Below are 27,708 nucleotides of genomic sequence, written 5' to 3' on the forward strand. Positions count from 1 at the left end.
TACTAGAGCAATCCTGCTCTTTATATCTTCTGATACTTCATGGTGATGAAATTTCTAAACTTTACTTTTCACAGCTTTTATCAATCTAAGGCTTTTTGGCAATATTTATTTGTCCCTCTTTCTAACCAACATGTTACTTATTATGATATTAAAACACTGGTTAAAATAAGCCCTTTGTAGCCAAATCCTTAAGTATTTACGTATAGAGACAATTGCTGTGTCCTTTCATGACAGTTATGATTTGCTGGGGCATGCCTGCTTTGGTCCATAAGTGTAATCTGGCCTGATGTAGTGATAAAGATATGCGGTCAAAGGTATTCACTGAGTAAATCTCCTAGAGATTTATCAGAGTCCCTTGTTAGATGCCTTATGGGCATGATGCAAGTCTCATCTATGAGGGTTGGCTTCTTGCTAATGTCATCTTTGAGGGCTAGCTTCTTGCTCTTGATAGTTTTACCTGCTTAGACCATTCTTTAGGACAATGGGGACTTGTGTCCTTATATTAGTGTCCTCTCCTGTTGGTCTTTGAGACTGCTCTTGTACCAGATTTCTTTGATTTGCTGAGGTTGAGTATTTGGACAGGCTGACTTCTTATTTGAGCTTCAATATTTTGTATTGCTGTGCCGGTATACTTTTACATCATTTATAAATCAACTTGAGACAAAAATATGAAAGAGAATTGCAAAGATATCCTCTTACTTCTGCCAGCAGGCTGCATGCATTACATGACCACAGCTTCCTGTGTGGGCTCCACATGACATATCTGGGTCCATGAAAAGAGGATCTAACGTGTCTAGAAAGACAGATGAGAAGCAAAAAGATTAAAATAATACTAGTGTACCTTTGGGTCAATATAGACAACTCCCCCACTAACCTTTCATTTTTCCATAGTAAGCACATTCAAGTAGAAAGCTTCTTCACAACAATACTCTGCCAGGCAAGAACAAGCATAACTATGCTGCTACAGTTCCACTCCTTGTTCTATCCAGTGCTCTCTCAATGTGAAATTACCACAAATAAAATAAAATAAAATAAAATAAAATAAAATAAAATAAAATAAAATAAAATAAAATAAGACAAGACATCTGAAATCAGTGGCCAGTCATTAATGAATGTCCTTCTTTGTTAAATTATCTTTTGGTAAAAAGGCATCAGTGTGTTCAATCACTCTATCTGCCTGGGATTTTAGCTTTATTGTCTTTTCTCCAGTATTTGGTGATGGAGGTGATTTGCTGAGTGGGGTCAGCAACAGAAGAGTCCCCAAATGATCACCTATACTTCCGCAATAGATATTGCCAAGCTGATGTGAAAAAATGATTACTACCCTTCCATAACTGCTGTTCTTTGAGATGTGTTGCTCAGGTCCATTCCAACGTAAGCGCGTGCTTGCTCAGAGTACTGCCACTAGAAAGTATTTCCCCACAGTGGTATCTGTCACATCAGCTCTGGTGCTCCCTGAAATCATACCCTCATAGCTCTAGTATAGAGGGCCCCGCTGCTCCCTCAGTTCCTTGTTGATGGCTAACTGTCACGGAGGCGCAGGGCAAAAGGGAGTGGTAATGAGTAACACATCACAGTTATGGAAGATCAGTGGCTATTTTTGCTTCTTCAAATGCTTATTTACATCCTTTCTAATGCAGGTGATGCCCCACCAGTTGCACCAGTGGAAGATTTGTAGTTAATTGGCATGCTGATTATGGAACACCATTTGGCTCAACCCTGCATTGTCTCTGGCTTATTTTCTTCTTTCCTTAGCTACTTAGATAATCTGGCATTCTGTTAAAGGAAGGATCTGAGAAAACTTAGTAGAGATGAGAGTCATTGGATACAATAGTTTCTTTATACTGAGATTTAACCAACATTTTTGGTATCGAGATGTGTTTGTACAGTGCCTGGAAAAATGGGGTTCTTGTCTAGGGCTCAGGCATTAGCTTATACAAACAATAAAGAAAAAAACAAAAAAAATATGTTATTAGTTCATCTTTCTATACACTCCAGTGTTTGAGAAGTTCTTGCCCTTTTTACAGTAATACACTTTAATAAGCAGGATTTAGACAGGTGTCTGGTTAGGGTTTATGACAAAATATACACAACTAATTAAAAATAAATTTCTACAGTTGGATCAATATGCAATAATGAGAAATAGCCATTCATTCTGTATCTTCAGATACATGTTCTTTGGTGTACAGAACAAAACTCAACTGCTTCGGCAAGTTATTTTGCAAGATTAATGTGAACTGTTTTATTTACCCAAACTAGGAGGCATTCATCTTTGTTTTACAAGGGAAAATGGCAGTAAATTCTCCTCCACACCATATGTCTAGTTTCATGGCAAGAATTTTAAGCCCATCTAACACACGACTAAAATTCTTAACTAACTTTTCATTAAAGAGAACCACTCAGTAATCTAATTGTCTGAAAATGTTAATTAAATATAACTGAAGTGAATTCTAAGAAGAGAACAGCAACAAGTGATATTCTTAGCTGAAGAGATATACCTACCACCTGAGAGTTCAAGAGTTTTCCCCCTGTGTTGTGTTAAGGCAGTGGATTTTTGGACACAAGCTGATAGTACCATCGCAGCACCCTCCAGCCTCACTTCTTGCTCCTCCTGACATAGAATACAGGTCAACACTTCCTTTTCAGTAATAGATGGACCTCGCTTGGGTCCCAAGGCAATTCTGGAAGAATCAATGGCCAAAGGCGTGCTGTAAGAACATAAAAAACAATGCTCAACAAACAATTAGCAGACTTCCTGTAATGAAATAAACATCCTCTTGAAGGCATGTAAACCTATAATTTAGTGCTTACATTTAACAGTAACTTTACTGCAGAAACCCTTACAAAAAGTACCAGGATCACTTCAGTCACCCTGATATTCAACCATCTTTAAGACATAATGTGGTAGCTATCTAATACAACATATTGAAATAAATTCCATCATTCCATTTATTGTTTCATGATTTCTCAAATGTCCTTTCATTTCTCAGGCAAGATGCAATGAGAAAGAATTAAGAGGGTGTTCCTTTTCATTTATATGTTTGAAGATGACTTACTGAACTTGAAATTTTAAATGATAAAGCAGGTCGAAATTACTGTACTTTTTTTTTTAAATCCTTCATCCAGGTTATTTTTTCTCTTCCTTTTATCAAAATCATACATTAAGCTGGATCTACAGTAAGATTGCTTTGTCAATATAGTTATACTGGTATATTATACCAACAAATGTTCCTGGTCTGGACACAGCTTATACTAGCAAAACTGTATTTATACCTGCATAATTTATTCCAGGCTCCTTTTCCCCCAAGCAAAATAAACTAGATTAGGTTTGCCTGTTAAACTGCAGAAACTTTCACCAGCACAGATATATCCTATATAAATCAACCCTCATCAAAACCATGACAAATTTTATAGTACAGACTTGGAGCACTTCGTCTCTTGCACATGCACTGTGACCATTGCTCTTGAACTCAAGTCTGACAATTCTACTTCTAGCATCAACTAGATGCAGTCACTCATGAATGACGAGCGATGCTTCTTATTGTGATTGAGTCTGAATTTCAATCCCCTGATTTGGAACATATTTTTTTCCACTGGACTAGCTTTAAAACAAAAACAAATGAACAAAACCCCCTCACACTTCACATGACTAAAATTTAGCAAATGGGCTATAATGTAGCCAGATGTCCAAGAAAACACATACACTAAAAAAGATGGATAGGTATGAAATTTTCATTGTAAGTACTATAAAATTTAGAAAAAAAGATTAGATTCCTGTCCTATACAGTGAAAGCAGGATTTGCCATACTAGGTTGGATCATTAGATCATCAAGTTAAAAAACTAATATAGCCAATAGCCGATGCTCCAAAGATAGGACATTGAAAAATATCAGTAGTAAGAGGAACAGGGTTATTGATTAGGTTGATGCACAAGTGTACTATTAAAATTGATTAGTTATAACCAGGGCTCGACAAATCAGTGGCGAGCAGATTTCACTCAGTCGCCCCGTTCACCAGCGGCACGCACATGTGCAATGCAGGTCTGGCACACGCACAGTGTGGGGCTGGCGAGTAGATTTCGGCGTGGTTTGTCAAGACCTGGTTATAACCACTTTTTAGGAAATGAATTTTTCCATTAGAACTCTGGACAGCTGTCTCATCTCACCTCTCTTCCTCCATAACTTCCTCCCTTCCCTGTGTCTCTTGTGTGTTTTCATACAGGAGTTTATGAGTCTCAATGAAATTCCTTTGTAAAGCAGACATCTGGGCCATTATCTTCTGGCGATGCAGCCTTGCAGCTTCTGCTTTCCTCTTCCGTTCAGCCTTCTCTTTGTCTTGAGTGCTCTGAGTCTTATTAAGAAACAGTATTAAAAATCATAGACTAAGAATAACTAAAAGATACCAAGAAGCATTTAAAAAAAAGATATTCTAATCGTTCCCATCAAAACCCCCAATGAATCATCCCATGATAGTAAAACAAAACAAAAACCAAAACAAATCTTTAAAAGCCAATTAGGCTTCAAGTCATCAATAGAGCATGTTTATGAATTCAAAAATACAGAATTTTTAATTAAAATACATGAAACACATAACCTGCAAAATACTTTATTTACTTACTAGAAGACTGGGTCCTTCATGGCAGGTGGTGTGAGGGGTGCAGGAGTCAGGACTGGGCCTTGGAGATTTGGGGGGTGGAGACAGAGTAGGAGGCTGGGGGCATGTGAGAATGAGAGTTGGGAGATCCTGTCCAGTGAGGCTCTCTTTCCCCCTCCCCCCCACCAACCGAAGTGGCCTTTTCTACCGCCCCAACCTCCCAGGCTGGCAGGGGCCTTTTCTCCCCACTCCCAGCCCTTCTGGACAGCAGGGGCCATCTCTTTGTCCCACCTGATCACAGATGGACACAGGTGAACTGGAGTTCATTTACAAGTTCTATACTATCAATTTAGGCTTGAATAAAGATCTTAACTGGTTAATGCACTACAAAGGAAGTTTCCCCATCTTTGATAATCCCATCTCCACATCCAACACTATGAGAGACACTTCCACCCTGACTTAATTAGATTAATTAACATGGTTACTAAAAATGACAGGTAACTTCTTTTGCTATTATATACACACCCCAAATTCTGTAATTTCTACTCAAACTCATCTGATGAAGTAGGTTTTACCTATGAAAGCTCATAACCTAATAGATGTGTTAGTCTCTAAGGTACCACAGGACTGCTTGTTTTTATAATTCCAGACTAACAGACATCATGGCTACCCCTTTGAGGTATTCTGGAAAAGGGCAGTCAAAGACTAAATCACAGACAACAAAAAATGACAATCCATATGCTGGACTTAAACTTTTCATCCTTATCCATAACTGTTTCACATTCAACAACAAACAGCCATAAATACTAGGAAGGCTCTCCAATATGCAAACATTTCCCTGGGCTATCTTGAAGAAAAAAGTTTGTATCAATGCACCATGAAATTGATAATATACTTGAGATACACTGATATTTTCATCTTCTGGACAGATGACTTCAGCCCCCTCACAAATTTCTCCTATAATTTCAACTACCACCAGTCATCTATTAAACTCTCTCTGGAATACTTTCACATGAACATCAACTTTGTGGACATCTCAATCAGCTTCAGCAAGAGAACCCCACAGACAAATATGTATACAAGAAACCCTTATATCATGACACCAACTTTCATAGATCTACTAATCACCCCAAGTACACCAAGAAATCAGTTATCTATAGACAGGCACTCAGATAACATAGAATACAGTTCCAAGAGAAAGTCCAGGATATACACTTTCACCAAAGAAGGGCAATCCATCAAAGGAGCAGACTACATCATGGAATGGGGGCCTCTAAATATACCAAAAGAACTTGATTCAGTAAAGAAATAAAACTCCCTCCAACTGCACAACCCAGTTATCATTTGCCACCCCACACTGGAACCCATATGGGTTCCAACTACAACCCAAACTCAATAGGAACCCCATACTGAAAGAAATCTTTCCTGAACCCCCTCTTCTGGCCTTCAAACAACCTCCCCCACCCCAACTTCATCATTAGAAGCAAACTCCTCACAGACCATGAAACATCAACTTAAAGTGGCACTCTGCCAGAACAGATGCAAAACCTGAAGACACATCTCCCACAATACACCTTTCAAGATCAGAGAATCCTACATACGCTTATCACAACATGTGGCATACCTCATCCTTTGCACTAAACGCCCAAATAAAAACCATGTGGCTAAAATGAGACAAGCACTATGATCTTGAATGAACTCACAAACAAATGATGTCAGGGTTTTTGTCTTCTCAAAGTGATCACTCTTAGATATCAGTCCTTATCCTCAAAGAAAACCTGCACAATAATTTCAATAGACTAGCCTGGGAACTTAAATTCATAACCTTGCTACACAATAAAAAACATGGACTGGAGAGACACACAGGAGTTATAGTTTATTACCACAATCTGTAATCCACTAACAAACTGCAGTTGCTTTCTCTGCTCCTCTTTTCCCCTATTATGGAAGGGAGTTCATCCTGAGTGGTCCCTTGAAACATGTGTTCACTACTATGATAAGCAATCTGTTCCACCATGTATTAAACTGTGCCACTGAATACAATTTCCAGACCTGAAGGAAAGTCATGTATAAGCTTGAAAGCTCTCTACCATCAACAAAAGTTGGCCAAATACAAGATATGACCTTACCCACTTAGTCTTTCTAATATCCTGAGACCAGAATAGCTAAAACAAAACTGCATAAACTATTTGCCCCTAGACCAGAGGTCTCCAACCTTTTTACACCCAAGATCACTTTTTAAATCTCCGAACAGGCGAAGATCTACCACCCCGCCCCTTCCTTGAAGCCCCACCCTCTCTATTCTCCTCCTGTCCATCATTTGCTATCCCCAGCCCTTACTTACACACCCTGATAAACAGTTTATTTTTAAATTATGCGATGTATAAAATTAAAATCACGTGTTTATAGTTATGAAATAAATGGTCTGTTTTTTATTTATGCTATTTAAATCTATAATGAAGCATTTATAATTATACATTTTGTGGGGACAGAGTTCTGCGGGTGGGGGCAGGGGAGAGGGAACAGGGTGCTGGGAGGGCAGAGGGCAGGGTTCTGCAGGTGGGGACAGGGTGCCAGTGGGGACAGGAATAGGGACAGAATTCTGTAGCTGGGAACAGGGGATTGGAAACAGAATTCTGTGGCTGGGGACAGGGGAGTGGGGACAGCGTTCGGGGAGTGGGGAAGAGATGGGAGGGGAGTGGGGACAGAGTTCTGTAGCTGGGGACAGGAGAGTGGGGACAGCGTTCTGTGGCTGGGGAGTGGGGTGCAAATGGAGGCAGAGTCCCCTGTATTTGCCTCCTCACAGGATTCCCCTGCCACCAGAGGGAAACCAGCGCGTGCCTGCCCCAGGGCCGATCCCATGAAGTGAAGCCCCCCCCCACAGGGACCTACCCCCCAGTGCAGGAAAACCCCACGTGCGCCTGACCTGGGGGCCACTCCCCGCCCCCCGGCGCAGGGAAGCCCCGCGCGCGCGCGCCTCCCCCAAAGCTGACTCACCCCTCCCGTGCAGTGCAGGGAGCCAATGCTCCCTCCTGCAGTACACCCGGCAGAGCAGCTAGCGCTACTTCCAGAATTGCCGGAGGTGGCACTAAGCTGCGGTACTTCTGTCCATCCCCGAGAAGCCAACACTACCTCCATTTTCACTGGAGGTAGGTAGTGGGGCTTCTCGGGGGTGGGAGGGAAATGGGGGCGGGGCGGACAGGACGCCTCGCGATTGACTGGTCGAGGCCTCGCGATCAATCTGTTGGTGACCACGGTCCTAGGCTATGCACCATGAATACCTCCACATATGACCTGAGAAGCACATATTAACTATTTATGAAATTCCAACTAAATGGCATACAGAAGAGTTACTGGGAAGAGGAAAGATTTCTTCCGTTCTTTTTCAGTTGTATACAAATTCTCTCCGGCAACCATGTAGCTATCATTATCAGAGAGAAACAAGGGCATAATAAGGATGTATTTTTCAAAATTGCTCATCTAACTTTGGATTTAAGTATTTAGCCACAGAATCATAGAACTGGAGGGGACCTCAAGAAATCATCTAGTCTGGCCCACTGTGCTGAGGAAGGATCGAATATACACCTATGCTGTTCCTGGCAGGCATTTGTCTAATCAGTTCTTAAAAACCTCCAAAGATAGAGATTCTACAACTTCTTTCAGTACTTCTTAATATCTAATCTAAATCTTCCTTGCTATTGATCAGTGGTTCTCAACCTTTTTCCTTTCTGAGCCCCGTTCCCTCGCACACCATACAATATCACATAGGGAACAACAAAGCTAAATTTCTCAGGCTTCTTCTTCAGCCATAAGTGGCACATCTCATGGCTTCATCCCCATGCAGTGGGGCTTCAGTTTTCTGCTCTGGGCCCTGGTAAGTCTAATACTGGTCTTGTGGCTCCCTGAAAACTGCTCATGGCCTTCCAGGGGCGCAACTGCTATTTTGTCTCATCTTCAGTGGACATGGTGAACAACTATCACTGTCCTATTTAGAATGTATTTGAAGATTAATCAGATTCCCCCATCAATTTTATTTTCTCCAGACTAAATATAACCCTTTTTTAACCATTCATCATAGGTCAGGTTTTCTAAACCCTTCATCATTTTTGTTACTCTTCCTGGAATTCTCCAATTTGTCCACATTTTTCTTAAAGTGTGGCACCTAAAACCGGGCACAATGCTCTAGTCGAGCCTCCACAGTGCTGAGTAAAGTAGGACAATTATCTCCCATAGTTTACTGACAATACTCCTGTTAATATATTCCAGAATGCCAGCTTAAGACACTATATCATCATTTCATGCCTAAAACTGGTATGTAGATGTTCAAATATGGATTTGGGTAACTGAGTTTAGGCACTTGTGTTTGAAAATAGGTCCTTAAAAAGGTAAATACAAATGTCTTCCTGTGGAACATTTCTTCAGTTCCTTCCGTGTTTGTTATTACCTCATCACCTTTTGTAGTTTCTGATCCCGATGTAGTTGCTGCTGTTGCCAAACTTGATTTTTCTCTCAATCGTTTCACTGTGTCAAACATCTGGGAATAGAGACATAGGTGTTAAGAGAATATAAAATGTGACTGGATTGTGAGCATCAAATATCTGAACCTAAGTGTTATTAAAAGGTTAAACACTTTTTGAGACTTACATGTTGGTAAAAACATACTTTGATAGCCAAAGGTATGGAAAGCCTCTACTAAACCCATGCAAGTTTTCCCACAACACCAATGTGCCTCCAATTGGAAAGAGCACACCTATGTGTGAGTTCAGTTCCTCATGTCTATTCAGTCCTTAGCCATGACTAAAACTACTAACAAAGATGAAAATTAGTAGGAATTAGCATGATGTTCTGTCAATCTCTATTCACTAGGAAATGATCACCAATGCCAACTCATGTTAAATAGGCTTTTAAAAGGACATCACACGGTAATAATATTCAGACACTACTGGCCAGTGCGTTATTTAAACCAGCAAACCCAAAGGTGAAAGCTCTCTAATCTATGACAAATTCCCAAAGCCAAAATCCTCCCTTATCCTCATCTTGCATAGTAATTTCAGTTGTTCAGTCTTGGAAAATTAGCCTCAATTTTAAACAACACTGTATTTCTGAAACCCTAACTAAAGGATCTTTTGATAAAGGTTCTCAACACATTTTAATATTAAACCAGTTTTCCCTTTTAAAAGTTAAGCATATTTCTTTTTGCTACTCAGTTTCATAAAAAGAATACCAGATGCTTCCTTTTTGAGGAATGTTAGGTTAGGCCAGGGGCGGGCAATAATTTTTGACCGGAGACCACTTCAAAAATTTCAGGAGTGGTCCCAACCCTCCTAAAGGAGCGGGGCCAGGACACTTCCGTGCTTTCCTACCCACAGACCCCGACTGGTCTCGGGGTAGGAGTGCATGCAAAGCCTTTGTTGTTTCACCCCCCCTCCGCCCCGAGAGAAGGTGTTTTGAAAAGCTGATGGGGTTCTCTCAAGGTACCCATGCCCATGGTGGTGGGAAGAGACTTTGCATGCTCCACCCTGCTGCCCCCAGGCCAACCAGGGCCTGGGGAGGGGGAGCACATGCCCTGCTTAGCTGGCAGTTGACTTTAAGTGCTGAGCCTCTTGCGGGATAGGAGGAGACTTCAAGCGCTCCCCTCTGCATGCTCTCCCAAGCCAGTCAGGACTTGGGGGCAAAGTATTTTCCCACCCTGCCCCCATTCTGCAATGAACATGCGGTGATTAGAAGTGCCGCACCCCTTGCAGGGCAGGAGGAGACTTTGCATCCCCCCCCCCCCTCGGGCCAATCAGGGCTGGGGGGGGGGGGGGGGGGGAGAGGGAAGGAGTGTGTGAAGTCTCCTCCCGCCCTGCCAGGAGCATGCGCACTCCTTGCAGGGTGGAGGCAGGGTGGGAGGAGACTTCATGCACTTTCCCCTGCCCCCAGAGTCCCCTTCCCACCCCCCCCGGGATTAGGGTAATGGTATATTAAATGAATGTTTATAGCAAGTTTTTGTTTGGGCCCATCACATCTTCAATTACATATACTCCTATCTTGGACACATTAGTCATTAGTTTTGGTCTGAATTTCAGAGATTAACATCTGATAGAAGGTGAATTAGACAACACTACTACTCCTACAACAACAACAGTTGGAAATTGCCTCTGAATTGCAGCTTCGGATTTTCCTCTTTAATATAGAAAATGAAATGAAAAAAGCCTCAATATATTAATCCAACATCCCACTTAAACTACAAGAATTGTGAACGTTAAGGTTGTGCCTTTAAGTTTGGATTTTTTGTTCCAGCAATTTTCTTATCAGAAAACTTGAAAATTTCTAATTTAAATATTTAAATGTAAAACAATGAGTAGTCTTGTGGCACCATAGAGACTAACAATATACAGGTTGAACCTCTCTAGTCGAGAACTCTCTGGTCCAGAAACATCCATGGTATGACATGATTTGTTAGCAGGATGTTCACTTTCATGGGTTTGGCCAGTTTACCTCAGTCCTATAAAAAGTCTGTTTACAGCCACCAGTCCTAGCTCTCAGTGGTCTGTGCTGTTATTTAGTTCTAATTTATCCCTAAATGTCTTCTAACAGCTCAGTAAGCAGTGGAAATATTGGTAATGCTGCTAGACAATACTGACGTCCGGTGGTCCAGAAAATTCTCTCATTCAGAATCAGTCAGGTCACGAGGGTGCCAGACTAGAGAGGTTCAACCTATATATAGGATCATGAACTTTTGCGGGTAATACCCATTTCATCAGATGAATGGCATGGAAATAACAGAATACTGCATTTTTGTGCATTTTATCCACAAAAGCTCATGATCCTATATATGCATGTGTGTTACCGTAGAACTAATCATTGTTTTTAAAGTTACAGAGTAACATGGCTACCCCCTGAGATACTTAAAATTTAATTTATACATAGTTTTATAATTTGGTGCTTTTTATAATGTAATTTTTCAAATTTAGCCATTTAATTTGAAGACTTATTTTACAAAATGTTTAACCCTCTCAAAACAAAACAAAAAGAAGATTTTACATAACAGCCCTTAAAAACTTTCCATTTTTACTAATACAGATAGATGTCACCTAAATCACTTTTTCTTTCTCTATTATTGAATAATCAAGTTATAGAAATATACTTATTTAAGGCAATTGGAAAATTTGCAAAAAAGCCACTGATTAATATTATATAGCTAAAATTTTTATTTAAAATTCTATAAGGAGTAGCCATTTCATGCATTTGATTCTATATTAACACATGGTATCCACAAAAAAAAAAAATCCCATCTCAGCAACTGGGGAAAAAAGAAAAGAAAAAAAGCTTTTTGACAGAGTAAGATACTAAAGAGATCACATGGGTACAAGCAATGTCTATTGCATTAACTAAAGCAGTCAAATTTATTTTTTCTTTTAAAATTCTGAATTATTAAAGCCAAATCACACTTGGCTTCTGTCTTTACCTGCAGTATCCAGTTGATCATGTCTTTCTGTGCTTCTAACTGAGGAACTGATTTTAGTTTTTCCAGAAGCATTACTATGTTCAGAGCATTCAAGGCTGAGCTTCCCATTCCTTCACAAAGAGAGGATGTGTGAATGTGCAAGTTTTCAGAAATACTGGCAAACATCTTCACATTTTTGCTGCTATAAGCATGATCTAAGATACTGGCAATAACACATTACTGTATAGGTGGCAAGGTGATAGGGAACAGCCAACATGGATTTGTAAAGAACAAATCACGTCAAACCAATCTGATAGCTTTCTTTGATAGGATAACGAGTCTTGAGGATAAGGGAGAAGCGGTGGATGTGGTATACCTAGACTTTAAGTAAGGCGTTTGATACGGTCTCATATGATATTCTTATCAATAAACAAGGCAAATACAACTTAGATGGGGCTACTATAAGGTGGGTGCATAACTGGCTGGATAACCATACTCAGAGAGTAGTTATTAATGGTTCACAATCCTGCTGGAAAGGTATAACAAGTGGGGTTCCACAGGGGTCAGTTTTGGGACCGGCTCTGTTCAATATCTTCATCAACGATTTAGATATTGGCATAGAAAGTACGCTTCTTAAGTTTGCAGATGATACCAAGCTGGGAGGGATTGCGACTGCTCTGGAGGACAGGGTCATAATTCAAAATGATCTGGACAAATTGGAGAAATGATCTCAGGTAAACAGGATGAAGTTTAATAAAGACAAATGCAAAGTGCTCCACTTAGGAAGGAACAATCAGTTTCACACATACAGAATGGGAAGCGACTGTCTAGGAAGGAGTACGGCAGAAAGGGATCTAGAGGTTGTAGTGGACCACAAGCTAAATATGAGTCAGCAGAGTGATGCTTGTTGCAAAAAAAGCAAACATGATTCTGGGATGCATTAACAGGTGTGTTGTGAGCAAGACACGAGAAGTCATTCTTCTGCTTACTCCAGCTGAGGCCTGAGTAGTTGTGTCCAGTTCTGGGCACTGCATTTCAAGAAAGATGTGGAGAACTTGGAAAGGGTCCAGAGAAGAGTAACAAGAATGATTAAAGGTCTAGAGAACATGACCTATGAAGGAAGGCTGAAAGAATTGGGTTTGTTTAGTTTAGAAAAGATTGAGGGGGGGAGGGACATGATACCAGTTTTCAGGTATCTAAAAGGGTGCCATGAGGAGGAGAGAGAAAACTTGTTCATCTTGGCCTCTGAGGATAGAGCAAGAAGCAATGAGCCTAAACTGTAGCAAGGGAGGTTTAGGTTGGACATTAGGAAAAAGTTCCTAACTGTCAGGGTAGTCAAACATTGAAATAAAATTGCCCAGGGAGGTTGTGGAATCCCCATCTCTGGAGATATTTAAGAGTAGGTTAGATAAATGTCTATCAGAGATGGACTAGCCAGTATTTGGTCCTGCCATGAGGGCAGGGGACTGAACTCGATGACATCTCAAGATCCCTTCTCGTCCTAGTATTCTATGATTCTATGATAGTCATAGTGCTGCCTTGGATGTGTCTCACAACTCTAGACACATGGGCCATGTGTACACTATATGGAAGATTGACACTGCTGTGGTTTATCTTCTGGGGTTCAATTTAGTGGATCTAGTGAAGACCCGTTAATTTGAACTGAGAGGGTGCCCTGTCAGCGTCAGTACTTCTGCTCCTCACGAGGAGCAAGGGAAGCCGATGGGAGCATTTGCTCCTGTCAACCTCCCACTGTGGAGACAGTGATTTAAGATAGTGACTCCAGCTATGTAATTAAAATAGCTGGAGTTGCATATCTTAAGTTAACCTTCCCCTTTGGTACAGACATACCCGCATATGCATTCTTTGTTCTACATGAACCAAACACAGCTTACTTTTAATTTAGGTTCCTTCCAAAAGCAGAAATATAGGTACAGACCTGAATTTCCAATCTATGCTCTAGTGTTTCATCCTGTTATTGTAAGCCAAGTTTTACCTAATGTGTGGAAAACTTTTCTTATAGGAGACCATTTCTGTCAGAACAGGTGGTCATAATTGGTCAGTAGTCTGATGGTATTTTGTTCCTAAACAGTAGTTTTTAAAGAACTAGGAACCACACCATTCATTCGAACTTTTCTTACAGCACATTACAAGAGGAATGAGTAAACTGAATTCTCCCAACTTAAAAAAGGGACTATGTCTTCCCAATTTTTTTCATATCCAACAATTTTGAAATATCCAGCTTCTAACAGAGCACTCTTAAGTATCAGTGGTGTAGTTAGGACAGGAAAAGTGGGTGGACACAGCTTTCAGAGAGGTGGGCAATGACGGGGGGCAGAGAAAAGAGATGGAGGGGAGGAAGGACTGGGTGTGCAGGAGGGATCCAGTGCTATGGGAATAGTGCAGGAGGGATCTGGTGGGTTCGGGGCAGGGAGGTGACAGGGAGGAAGGGGAAGGAGCATGGGAGGGATCCAGGGCCCTGGCAAGGGGGAGCGGGAGGAATGGGGGTCCTGCCTCCCTCTGGCCCCTCTTACTAGTCAGCAGGCACCTGGCGCACATAGGCTGCAGGACTCACACATGGGGCAGAGGAGGACCATGCCAGAGCTTGAATTCCACCCATGCTTCCTAACCTGACCACATCCCCCTCCTGCCAATGCAGTGTGCTGCTGGCCATTTCCAGCCCCAGCACTAGCCCCACCCAGACCCTCTCCCATGAGGCACGCCCACTGTGGGTCTAGTGCTGGGGTCAGAGACTAGGGCCATTGTTTGGGAACCAGCACATCCTCTCCTCACTACACTTGTCAAGCAGGAGCTTACACATGTAATTCTTGATCTGGCTTTTTTATGGTTACAGAACAGAACTATAGCAGTGTCATTTAGTTTCTGACTGTAACAATGAAAATGAAGGCAGGATAAATCCTTGCTGGACACAATTACTTTTAGGCTATTATCATCCATGTAATATGAAATTGGCATAATTCATTTTCCATCTTCCACTTCAGAGAAAGTGAAACATACTTGATGCTTTATGATAAAAGTCAAATGTCACTTCCTCTTCTGGAGCCTTTTCTAGTAGCTGCTTCTCTTCCAGTAAGCCCAGAGAAAGGAGGTGAAACACCTGTGAAAGACAGAAAATAGCATAAAACTCTACTGCTACCAGAAGGCTGTAATATAGGACTTATAGACAGCAGAAATTAAGCAATCGCTCACATAGTACAAAAGTGCAAGGATCTCACACAAAAGATTCAATAACTATACACAAAACTGCATTAAGCTTGCTTGATCCTTACATGTTTCGCATTAGCCATGTATAAGCTTTTCACTTTTGCTGATGGAGATTTTTCACTTATCAATCACAAATCCACAGGATCAGTGCTATGCTCCAGGCTTTGGGACCTTCATTGGGAGAAACTCTTTCATATCGTACCAGGCCCCCACGGTCTTCCTGAGAAGCACAGACCACACTAACTCCTTAGACTGAATGTCTGGGACTCCAGCAATCATGTTTCATACTGTGATCTCTGTTCAATTAGTCCAATTGAGACAGACTCCTGGCAGAGACTTGTACATGCTTTGTGAATTAATGTACCTCAAAGCATTTGCAGTGATGTTCAAACAGTATTGTTAAAACAGCAGGGTTTATTAGTCAACTGAACACAACACAGGAAGGTCCTCAGGTTAGCATGGAGAAAGGGAAATGAAAGAATAGGCCAATCCATTCTGTTAGCCTACAGCCAAGACAAACTGTAGTGAACCCCACTGTTCAAGCTGTCTGACTCTAGCAACCAATTCTTATCCCCAACACTCCCATTCCTTTGTTCTTAAGATGGGCAATTGTGTTCAGCTTTCCTGCTGAGAGGTGGCATTCTGTGGTACTGATTGCTAGATGTCTATCCCAGCTCAGACAAGGAAGCGACATTTATACCAATGTTGCTTGGTTTGCCCAGAGAGTAAACAGTCTCGTGTAACACTGCAGCATCAGGGAAAACTGAGGTACACACAGGGATTGTACAAATATTGTGATAAATTCCCACTTCAATATATCACTAGCGATGCTACAGGGACAAGTTTTCCAATCTTACTTCTTTAACAAGCTTGTAAATTAGAAAACCAGACAAGGCAAGTCTTGAAACAACTTTCAGCAATGAGACATTGCAAGACTGTTGGACACTTCAAGTTATATAACTGCAATGCTTTTTTAAAAATTTTTTTTTTTTGGCAAAGTGCTTATTACTACTGTAAAATACATGTAAGGCTTAAAGTGGAGAAGGCAAATAAGTTTAACTCAAACAAATGCTTTTCTTTCAATTCAAATATTGATTAACCAAATTTATGAGTCTGGCAATATTAACCAATGTGCCTTTAAAATAAAACTATAAAATATACTGGAACTGATAATACTATAAAAAAGAAGAAAAGTCAAATTGTTTACCAAGCCTATGCTCAACTACCAACCACCACAAATAACTGACTTTAAATTGCCATCCAGTGCTACTTAATTAAGGTGCAATTTAGAAAGACCTTCAAATCAAGTCTAGTACATTATGGTAATAGTCAAGAGATATGGATTTATTGTTATATACTCTGTATTTATATATAAACCCACAAGAGTGTGTTTTAGCGTCAATAGTTAACACAAATAATTAAGGGGGAAAATACTAATGCAATCCATACCATCTGGACCATAGCTTCAGTCCATAAGTGGGTCTCCAGTTGTACTGCCCTCTGAAGAATAGTCCTGAGTATATGCATCATGATATCACAGTTCAGAACTTTCACCACATTGCTGAATGCTGGGCTGAATTCAGGAGGCGGCGGCGGCGGCAATGCTAGGAAACAGTCACATGCAGGTTTCTTAACAACTTTGAAATATTTCCTACCAGATTCTGAGCAGGTACACCATTACCAAGTTGGGGAGGGAGAGTTTGGAGCTGTAAGCAAGTTCCCCTCCTACACTCACTAGTCTTTTCAATGACATTTTCACCATTACTTCTATTTAGTTTGTATGTAAAATACAGTGTCTGAAAAGTGTATGAGAGACAAGCAGCTGTGGGTGCTTAGAAATCACAGCTCTGAATTTTTGAAGGCTTTAAATATTTTGTATTGTGTGTCAGCTTGTATATGCCCTGAGTTTTATAAATGTAATTAAAGTACAAAGTTTTAAAAACGTGCATAATGGTATTCCAATACAACTGATAGCCACAATACTTCAGTTTTTCACAAACAGCAATATGGAATACAGAACAGTACAGTCCTTCAGTTCCTGTGCTTATCTCAAGTACCACAGTAAATTCTCAAATTTTTACAGTACTTCAGTTTTTCACAAACAGCAATATGGAATACAGAACAGTACAGTCCTTCAGTTCCTGTGCTTATCTCAAGTACCACAGTAAATTCTCAAATTTTTACAGTAGAAATTTGCATGCAAAGTACTAAACTGAGATTCACACTTACCAATGAAGCAACAAGAGTATGTATTGCCTTGGAAACACTACCTTGGTATTTGATTGAATTGCCCAATTTACATGAAATCAATCAAATACCAAGTTAGTGTTTCCAAAATGTACAATTGATTTCTGTACTCTTGCTGTTTCTAGTAGTAGAGGAAAGCCAAAGATTGTATGTAAATATTATCTATGTACAAGGAAAACAAACTGGAAAAAACCACAGAATTTTGTCTTCACTGACATTCCAGTTATAGGTTATGTTTAGACTACATTCCTCTTTTGAAAGAGGAATGTAAATGAAGCAAATCGAAAGTGCAAATGAAGCGTGGATTTAAATATTCCGTGCCTCATTTGCATATTCGTGTCTGAGTGCTTTTTCGAAAAAGGGTTTTTCGAAAGTGAAAGAGCAGTCTATACGGGGTTCTTTTGAAAAAAACCCACCTTTTTTGAAAGGACCCGAACTCCTGAAAAAGAGTACAGGTTCTTTCGAAAAACGTTTTTTTCCCTAAAAGAACCCCATCTAGACTTCACTTTCACTTTTGAAAAACCCTTTTTCGAAAAAGCGCTCAGACACGAATATGCAGGATATTTAAATCACACTTCATTCGCACTTCCTTTTTGCTTCATTTACATTCCTCTTTCAAAAGAGGAATGTAGTTTAGATGTGCCCATAGTGATTTTGGGTGTTACTTGTAACCAAAGGATACACAAAATTGAGACAGAATGTGATTTCCAAGTCAACTGTGTCCTTTTACACAAGTGTCAGGTAACTTTTCTGCTGTTTATAATTTTTCAGATGAAAGGCTCCCAAAACACACTTTAAAATTTCCTAAGAAAAATTTTCACACACAGGTGAGACAGACTTTTGCAGCACTGTTTAACAGTACACAATAGTAAACCACAGTTTAGCATGGAAAGCGAAGACTGGTGTAGCCAGCTGAAAACTTGTAGAAGAGAATAATTAGACAAATAACATTTTGACTAATAATATCAGAATTAACAGTGGGCAAGACCTTAGTTTTAAAAGTAATTAAATCATTCACATTACTTCCCAGTGCACCAATACTTTCTCCCAAAGCTCTTCAATTACGCTACATCTACACTGCCCTCTCGTGGGCAAAAAATATGCAAATGAGGCAAAGTGTGATCACTGCGCCTCATTTGCTTAATTAATGAGGCTCCATTTTTGTGCAAGAGGCTTTGGTGCAAAAAGGAGCCTGAAAAAAAGCGGAAGAACGGCTCTTGCACAAAACGGGTAGGGGTTGCGTGTAGATGGCTCTTATGCAAAAGCCTCTTGTGCAAAAATGGAGACTTGTTAATTATGCAAATGAGGTGCAGCAATATTCCATACTGCCTCATTTGCATATTTTTTGCACAAGAGAGGACAGTGTAGACGCAGTCTTCCAGTTCACAACTTGAATGGCAATTAGGAAGAAAAAGGGAAGTTAGTGAAAGAGGAAATAGTTGTGTTACAACTGAAACATTATATAGCCTTACCTCCAAGTTCCTGGTACATGGAGTTTCTGAATTTTGATTTTTCATGAAGGATATCAGATTTACAATAATTTAAAGTGAAGTCATTCATAGGCACAGCGCCGACAGCAGCAGTGCAATCTTCCTTACACTGCCCCACCAATCCTATCCCAGAAGAATCACTTGTCTCCTTGTTCTCTCTGTACCTGCTTTGACTGTGAGTTGAATTTGTGGACATTTGTCTATTAAAAACTAAACAGAGCCCTCACAATTGTTTAAAAAGAAAAATCACTAAAAAGATGTCAGATGGTAACACATTATGGTCACTAATGATCTAGGTCATTTCCAACATGTAACCTTGGACTCGATATGATTTCTGTCCTATTATGGATCCCTGAGACACGTACCAAAGTTCTTATTTTATAAGCACAAAGGAGACAGGTGCACTGAAATATAACATTTGCTCTATCATCCAATCCAACCTTTTACCTTCATCTCTGTTTTCTTGTTTTCTTCTCTTCTTCTGCATATGTTCAGCCTGTAAGAAAGTTGGCTTAAGTTACTGTACCAGCAGCAGCACTGGAGGACTCTTGAGGGACTCCATCAGGGGCACTAGACTAACAAACGTAGCAACATGTATAATCCACAGATATTTACTTTGACATTCCACCCATATTGTATAATACATCAACATATGAAACCATGTTTTGGGCCAGGATAATAAAACCAGTGCAAACACTAAAGTAAATGTACAATAGGGATAAAGATTAACTTTTCTTGGTACATTTTATAACTGTGTGGAAAATTGTAATTATTTCCTTGACGTTTTGTGTATAGTATCTATCTATTCAGACAAATTCAACATATTCTCTTTGGAACAGCTATGTGAAAGTAAATTATTTCAAAAAGAGCCTATGCGTTTAGACTCTCCCCAATTTCAAGAATGTAAAAAAATGTGTTGGCCCTGTTGAGCATTTTGATCTGCACACCTCAAAGAAAAAAAAAAGTTCTTGAAGATAAAAATCTCTTTATTGGGTAACTGTATTTAATATATTTTGCTAATGTATATTAGCTTGATTTTTTTTTACTTTGATACAATACTGCTCACACAGTGAAGTCTAAACAGAGGAAAAAAATCTAAATATCGGCTTTCACTAATATTATTCTACAAATAATCAAATTATTCAACAAAGTGCATGTTCTCCTCTGCCTTTCACATTGCCTACCTTGCTATGCTGGGTCTTGGTATAGTGATAAAAGAACATATTGAACTCTTTCATGCATTCATCCTTCAATTCATAGACTCCATGTCCTGACACGCCAGGTTTCCTTTAAAAACAAACAAACAAACAAAAAAACAACCCACACCTTTATAGTACTCAAATGTATGACACATCCTTAGTGCTTATTTATAGCACAAAAAGAAAGTAATGTACTTACTTCCTAAGGAAATGAAAAGAGTGAAACAGAACAAGCGGGACCTGGCTCTGCATATTTAAGGCAACTTCATCACATTATGATGTGCATAAGGAATTCAGTTACTAGTTTTTAACTCCCAGAAATGTACGCTCTCATGGATCTGGCCCATTGCAGGTGTGTCTCTGGCACATGGCACCAGGAGACTATTCACAGATGAATTAATTATAACTTTCACCTAGAATTTCAGGTATTTGGCCTGCATTGTTCTTCATTGTATAATCTTCAATTCCTTTTCAAGCTAGGCACTGATCTAAGTAACATAATGATATGCTTTCCAGTGCGGTAAAAAGGGGAGACTATTTAGTGCATGGGTTCTCACGACAAATGTTTTGATGGACTCAGTGTGTGGCCACTGGCAACTCTTGCTGGTGGCTGCTCTCTCACTTTTTCCTAAAAAATAACAGTCTTGCAGCACCTTAAAGACTAACAAAACATGTAGATTGTATCATGAGCTTTCACAGGTACAACCCACTTCTTCAGAGTAATGGCTTGTGGGTTGTACCCACAAAAGCTCATGATACCATCTACATGTTTTGTTGGTCTTTAAGGTGCTGCAAGACTATTTGTTGTTGTTGAAGTTTTGCCAGTTGTAGACTAATTTGGCTACCCCTCTGAAACTTTTTCCTAAAACACTTAATTATCTTTAGGAAAAACAAATAAGCATGCACAAACACATGTCCAAATCACTGTAATTTAATTACTAGCTAGTAAGTATTATGAAAAGTCATACTTGTATGTTTGTTAATATCACTTTTCACAGCAGATTTACTGAGCCCAGGCAAGCCTGGGGATAAATTAAGCTCTCGATGGGGAGTTGAGTAGGCAGCAGGGGCCAAGACTGATGGGGAGAAAGCAACAGAGTTCTAGAGCCTAAAGCCTTGTGGGTACAGCTCAAAGCCCTGGGGCTGGGGGACAGAGCCCAAGGATGGAGCCAAAAGCCATGTAGCTGGAGTCTGGGGCCTGTTGCTGTGCAGCTGGAGCTTAGGGCTAGAGTCTGAAGTCCTCAAACCTGAGCCCCATGAGCCTTGGGAAAGTGGGAAATTCACCAGCTGCCTGTTCCACCTGGATTGAGCCCCAGGTGTTTCCAGTGTGGAGCAGGTCCCAACCCTTGCTAACAGCCCCAGCAACCCACATCAAACTGTTGCATCCAGGAGCAACAGGAAAGGCTAGGGGCTGCTATTTTGGCCCTCACACCACCTCCAATCACAACCTTGAAGGCTGTGGCCACAAGAAAAGTAATTCCCTGGGGGAGCCACATTTGAGAAACACTCATTTAGTGAGCCCCCGACCTACCTTCTAAACAAAAATCCTAGCTACATATATGGTTCCCTTTGGTTAAATGTAAACAGAGCAAGCCACAAGCAATTCAGAATAAGGGAGACTAAGTACTACTAAGAGCTTACTTGAATACAGCAACTTTGTTGATTACTTTCTCCAAACCAGTTTCATTGTTTTCCTGTTAAAACATTAACACAAAGCATATTTTTACATAAACAAATGAACTACAGTATTCCATTACAATCCAAAATACTAGGATGAAAATATAACAGTTCACTATCTGCAAGACTAACCTATACCAGCCTGTATCTACTCTACTAATGCACTTGTCAAAATACACCATTAATGTGACAAAAACCGACTGACAGTTTGAATGGTAAAGTATGAAGAGCCTTCGAAATCAATTCCATATTTAGCCTATGAATTAATGCATTTTGTCCATATTCACCCAAAATTCAAGTTTACAAATTGGTGAGGAGGAAAACAATAAGAACTCCCACTCCTGGAATAAGAAACGTAAAAAGATGTCCAAGGGAGAACATCAAAACTCCTTTGCTCACCGAACTACCATCAGACATACTTGTTTCAGAGCTGTATTCCATCCAAAAAGCAATTTTTCACCTTACTAAGAAGAAAGGGCAGGCCACAGTTTTTAATTCTGAAAAGTTAATCTCTAAAAATGGCATCAGTGGATTCTACGTTTAGTGTTCACAATAATTTTCATAATATAATCAGTTTAAAAGTGAAATGAGATTATTTTCTCCTAATTGCCAGCCCAATAAAATTTTCACCTCGTTCCTCATCAGAAGTAAATTTTTCAGTAGGACAAAACTATACTTTCATCTACACCTGTGCAATTGTTTTAAATGGATTTGCACAAAGGTAACTTATTGGAATTTAGTAAAATAATACTGTTGGTGCACTTCTCTCAGCCGGACTGGCACTGCAGGTCCAACAGAAGAAATAATTTTAAAACCCTTTATCATTTAAGTTAGTAGCTATAACTCAGAATGAATTCAATAGTGCTGCTCCCTGAGTTCCAAAGCACAATCCTTCTACAGCAGTTTTTCAGACTGAATTTGTATATTGTACTAGGACAATCACTGGTTCCAGGATGTTCTTGGCTGCAGGCTGTCAGTCTGAAGAAAACAGACGCATGAATAACTCTGGACTGTTGTTGATTTTCCTTGAAGAGTGTCATGCATTTACCTTTACACTTCAGTAAGAAGAATATTTTCCCCCCTTGTTAGCCATACTTTGCTGTAATTCTAAAGCCAACATCTGTGGTTTCTATCAAAAGAAAAAGTAAAACACTCTTCTTACTGAAAGAAACGGGTAGTAGGAAAGGGAAAGAAAGCAAAAGACTCACATTCTCAGGCAAAGATTTGGCAATAGCACTGTGAGCCATGGGTTCAATGCAGAGCAGATGAATAATTTCTCTCATGGTAATTTCCTCTTTTGTCACATTACTCACTCCAGGCACGTATCTTTCCCCTACCAAGAAGCCATAAAAGGGGTAAAAAGGAAAAAAACGCAAAGATTAAAAATTCACTTCTGGAAGGGGTGGAGCCTCAGCTGGAAAAGGCAGGCCTCAGCACTGCCCTGAGCTTGCCACTCCACAGCCCCTCCCACCTCAGGCAACCTCAGAGTCTCCTGAAGCGGGCTGCACAGTGCTCTGGTGGCAATTTAAAGGGCCTGTCGCTTCAGTGCCACTGCTCCTGCAGTAGTGGCATCCAGGAGTCCTGGGACCTTTTGAATTGCTGGTCCCTGGGGCAGCTGTTGGGCTTAAAGTTAATCGAGTCCTTCTTTTCTTTATATAATACCTGATCAACAAATTGTGGAATTATCAAACAGCCTGTATTATGTACGAGACACGTTAGTTTCAGATGTCATGTTTATGTATCATAGAGCAACCTACTTAAGAGTTATCCAGTATCAACCCCAACCCTCTGAATTAAAACAGAGAGAGAACTGTCTAATGGATATGGTCAGCCATCCAATCTGTCCTTTCCAGAAGCAAACATCCAAAACTTTCTAACTACTGTCATACAGAGAGTTAAGCAGCTAAATTACAAGCCAATCCCAAAAGCAAAAGAAATCCCCAAAACCGAAGTTGGATCTAATTTTTATTGTAAAACAGAATTTCTTACCCACAACATAGATGAGAACCTGCAGCATCTCTTCTATTAATATGTTACATTGCTTGATCAAATCCTATTGGGTGTAAGGAAAATAATTCAAAAAAATTGCTGGATTAAGAAATAATGCAATTAAGTGGGAAACCCAGTCTTGAAGTGAATTTAAGGGTTTTCACAGATGATATTGATCTCAGCCTAACTGTTCACAAGTTACTTTTTTAAATAGAAAAACCACTCTCCAATCTGAAGCATTACAGATTGGAGAAACTACCTGGACTACCATCTGTGGGATTATTCTGTGAATAAAATGCAATATTAACATAGGAAGGGAGGAAACTGGGAAAATTATGTCCTGAATGAAGAGGTAGGTGAAAACTCCTTGCACCCTGAGGCACAGTCTGAGGCAGGAGGGAGGAAACATATAGATCCATGGCAGTGGCTGTAAATAGTTCCCTGCAGAAACTTGCACGCCACATAGAAATGCACACTCTGTGTGTGTTTAGCGAGAGAGGAAGACAGACATGCATTGCCCCTTTACAAACACTGCCCTTGTGTCTGGACTGCCTGGTCTACCTACAAGACTCTATAACTGTGATAACCTGCTTTGTAGAATCTAGATAGGGTACGGATGGGGGCTCAATTGGGGGGGGGGGAGAAGAGGAGTGGGACATCCTGCCATCAGCATCCCCCATCCACCTTCCTCCTCCTCCCCACACAGCAAGTAGGATGTTCCCAGGACAAACTCCAAGGCAAAGGCAGCAAGAGAGTGGAGGGAGGGGCAGCTGAACTACAGCTGAGAAGTGGGCATATCTTACAGGGAACTTAGATGAGCTGATGGGGGATTGCCAGCCCACCCTGGTTCCACACCCGCATAAGGACAGGCTGCTTTTCCAGAAAATCCTGCAAATAGTGGACAAAGCAGACAGCCAAACAATGTTACAATGGATCATTGCACACCTTTAAATGAGCATGTGCTCTAATATAAGCAAGGTAACAATGAAACAGCATTAACCAGGACGATGTAAAGTGAGGGGTTACTATACTGGTGGAGAGACCAGCTCTGTACACGAACAGGAATCCTATTTACTGGATACAGATAAAGGATGCAAACCAAAGACATCCTGAAACATGATGTTAACACAGAATGTGGAGAGAATTAGATGAGAAAGACATATTGCTTTTCTTTCATAAAAACCATATGCCATTTCAGTGTTAACAATCTTTGAATTGCATGGCATCTAGCAAGCAATTTGGACTGAGGAATTGAAGACAGCAAAACCAAATTTGTTTTACAGAGAACAAGAAACTCTACTACAGATTTTAAAAAAATCATTTTGCTGATCAATAGATCACCTGTGACTTGTGTTACGATTTTTGGTGTGGTCTGATGATTCCAGTTAAATAGCTTACTGATGTTCTATAATCTTGAAAGGGAGAATTAATGAATAGTTGTTTGCTGTTTACCTGGTCTTTGGTGGGCATCATCTTCTTGAAGGCATTGACAAGCTCATACCTTTGGAGTATCAGCAACAGGAAAAGGTCTGGATCCATAAGCGATGCACCAATCTGCCAGATACCCCACATCCCAAGAGCTTTAGTCAGTATCAAATTTCTTCATTAAAGTATGAAAAACATCCCTCTTCCAACATCACTTTCAAACAGGAAATAAAGCTAATAAATTCAGAGCTAAGAACACACTGAAATCAGTTTAAGATTTAAAGCGCAAAATTATGGGATACTTTATAACACTCATTTGTGTTATAAAGTGTTTTGGTTGAAAATCAATGTGTAGCTTCCTGATATTTTTGGAAGTCCTAGTTCCCTTTCAAGGGTTAACAGATATTAAAATCAGATCTGAAAACAGAATGTTTTAACACAGTTCTATCTGGCCATCTTTGTAAATCACTCATAAGTATATCATTTAAAATAAAAGGCAAAAACACACAAAATTTGTTGGAGACTAGAAGTTGGGAAGTACTACGTTGGCAATAATTTAAAAGGTTTCTACCTGCAGCATGATGATGTCTTTATCATACATCTCTTCTCTACATTTAACATCTTGGTAATAGAATACCTGTAAACAAACAATACAAACTAGGGTTCACTAGAGAAGTTCAATAGTCACCTCAGAAACTTCTTAATATTCCCTGAATATTCTATTTTCTCCATCAATCCATTTTAAAAAGCTTCAAGTTTAAAGTGAGCCTACACTGAGATACTGTGGTTTTCAAGTCTTTGTATAATCCATTAGATAATTCATACACTGCCCCTCATTTCAGTTCACAATCTTAGATTAATATGCACCCACTAAATAGGAAAAATAAGGTATATGTAGCATTTTCAGCTATGAACAACAGAAATGGAAGGAACCTTGAGAGGTTATCAAGTCTAGTCCTCTGCATTCATGGCAGGAGTAAGCACCATCTAGACCATCCCTGACAGGTGTATGGCTAACCTGATCTTAAATATCTCCAAAAGAATGGAGATTCCAATATATTCCACAATACTCCAGTTAAGGCTTAAATCAGCACAGAGTAGAGCGGGACAATTATTTCGTATCTTGCTTAAAACACTCCTAATGCATCCCAGAATAATGCTTGATTTTCATGCAACAGAGTTACACTGTTGACTCATATTTAGCTTGTGGTCCACTATGACCCCTAGATATCTTTTTTTGCAGTATTCCTTCCTACGTAGTCATTTCCCACTTTGTAGGTGTGCAACTGATTGTTCCTTCCTAAGTGGAGTACTGTACCTTGCATTTATCATTGCTAAAATGTCATCCTAGAAATTAGACCATTTCTCCAGTTTGTCCAAATAATTTCAAATTTTAATCATTTCCTCCAAAGTACTTGCAAGCCCTCCCATCATGGTATCATCCACAAACTTTATTAATATACTTTCTATGCCATTATCTAAATCTTTGATGAAGATATTTAACAAAACCAGACCCAGAACTGATCCTCGCGGAACCCCACTCGTTATGGTTTTGCAGTATGACAACCATTGAATGGTTATCCAACTGTTTCCAGAGAGGCACCTAAAACATGCAAAGTGCTAGAGAAGAAATGCTTGTTACTACTAATACAGAGGTACCTCTAAGAGTCCTTGTTTGGGACTTTCAGATCTTCATTTTAAATTTTTTCATGCAATGTTAACTATAGGCTCAATAGTATCCTGATATTTACATTAATTACATTGTGGACGCTCGCCACATGAGCTTCTTTTATATCAAGTGGATCAACCACTCTCAGTTCACATGGGAAACATTAGCACAAACTAGCAGGACACAATCACTAATACATGCTATAGGGAGTACCTGGCTTATTAGGGACAGACCATTCCTTCTCCACATCTCTGCAGCAACCTGAGCAACCAACACTAGACAGCGCAAAGGGTATTCCACTAGCAGCTCCACTTGGAACTGTTCCTAAAAAAATAATGCAAGTAAAACTGTCAATAGATTTAATATATCACAAATCTTGAAGAATCAAATAAATAAAAATCAATGAATTTAAGATAATACAAAAAGACCTAAAGTAGACTTAGCATATACTCAGAACTCCGTTTTCCTTTTACCCTCTCCTTTTAAAGCTGTTATCATCCTAATTTATTTTTTATTCTGTTGTTCACCATAGCACTGATCAAACAACAGAACCATGTAGGTAGCTATGTGGTGCCTCTATGAGTTCAAATGGACTTCACATGGATGCAGGGGATTTCCAGTATCTCTCCAATTATCAGGACTCACCTTATGTTGAGACAATCACTGTTTTGTATAGTGAACTGACTGATCAATTCAGCCATTTAATGCAAACATCAGCCGCAAAGCAGCCACTGAGAGGCTGTACACTAGCACAGCCAGCCAGGA

At 39.9% G+C, this 27,708-nt stretch overlaps 1 protein-coding gene across 2 annotated transcripts in view; it reads right to left on the bottom strand.

The window, feature by feature from the left end:
- Nucleotides 1-27,708, bottom strand: part of UBR1 (ubiquitin protein ligase E3 component n-recognin 1) — a 128,174-nt gene that overhangs the window by 36,989 nt on the left and 63,477 nt on the right. Inside the window, exons 17-32 of one of the 2 annotated variants that reach the window (XM_075927249.1) lie at nt 27,157-27,267; nt 25,846-25,911; nt 25,302-25,403; nt 23,850-23,913; nt 23,069-23,193; nt 21,825-21,877; nt 20,169-20,271; nt 19,432-19,480; nt 16,697-16,851; nt 15,041-15,140; nt 12,044-12,153; nt 9,038-9,127; nt 4,618-4,710; nt 4,166-4,350; nt 2,503-2,708; nt 700-793 (exon numbers count right to left, since the gene is read on the bottom strand). In XM_075927249.1, coding sequence (XP_075783364.1) covers nt 700-793; nt 2,503-2,708; nt 4,166-4,350; nt 4,618-4,710; nt 9,038-9,127; nt 12,044-12,153; nt 15,041-15,140; nt 16,697-16,851; nt 19,432-19,480; nt 20,169-20,271; nt 21,825-21,877; nt 23,069-23,193; nt 23,850-23,913; nt 25,302-25,403; nt 25,846-25,911; nt 27,157-27,267 — 1,706 coding nt within the window. The remainder of the gene's footprint in view (nt 1-699; nt 794-2,502; nt 2,709-4,165; nt 4,351-4,617; nt 4,711-9,037; nt 9,128-12,043; nt 12,154-15,040; nt 15,141-16,696; nt 16,852-19,431; nt 19,481-20,168; nt 20,272-21,824; nt 21,878-23,068; nt 23,194-23,849; nt 23,914-25,301; nt 25,404-25,845; nt 25,912-27,156; nt 27,268-27,708) is intronic. The other variant, XM_006135407.4, reaches the window with a different exon arrangement.

This window comes from Pelodiscus sinensis, chromosome 4 (genome assembly GCF_049634645.1).
Source record: "Pelodiscus sinensis isolate JC-2024 chromosome 4, ASM4963464v1, whole genome shotgun sequence".
In the NCBI taxonomy this organism is placed as follows: Eukaryota; Metazoa; Chordata; order Testudines; family Trionychidae; genus Pelodiscus; species Pelodiscus sinensis.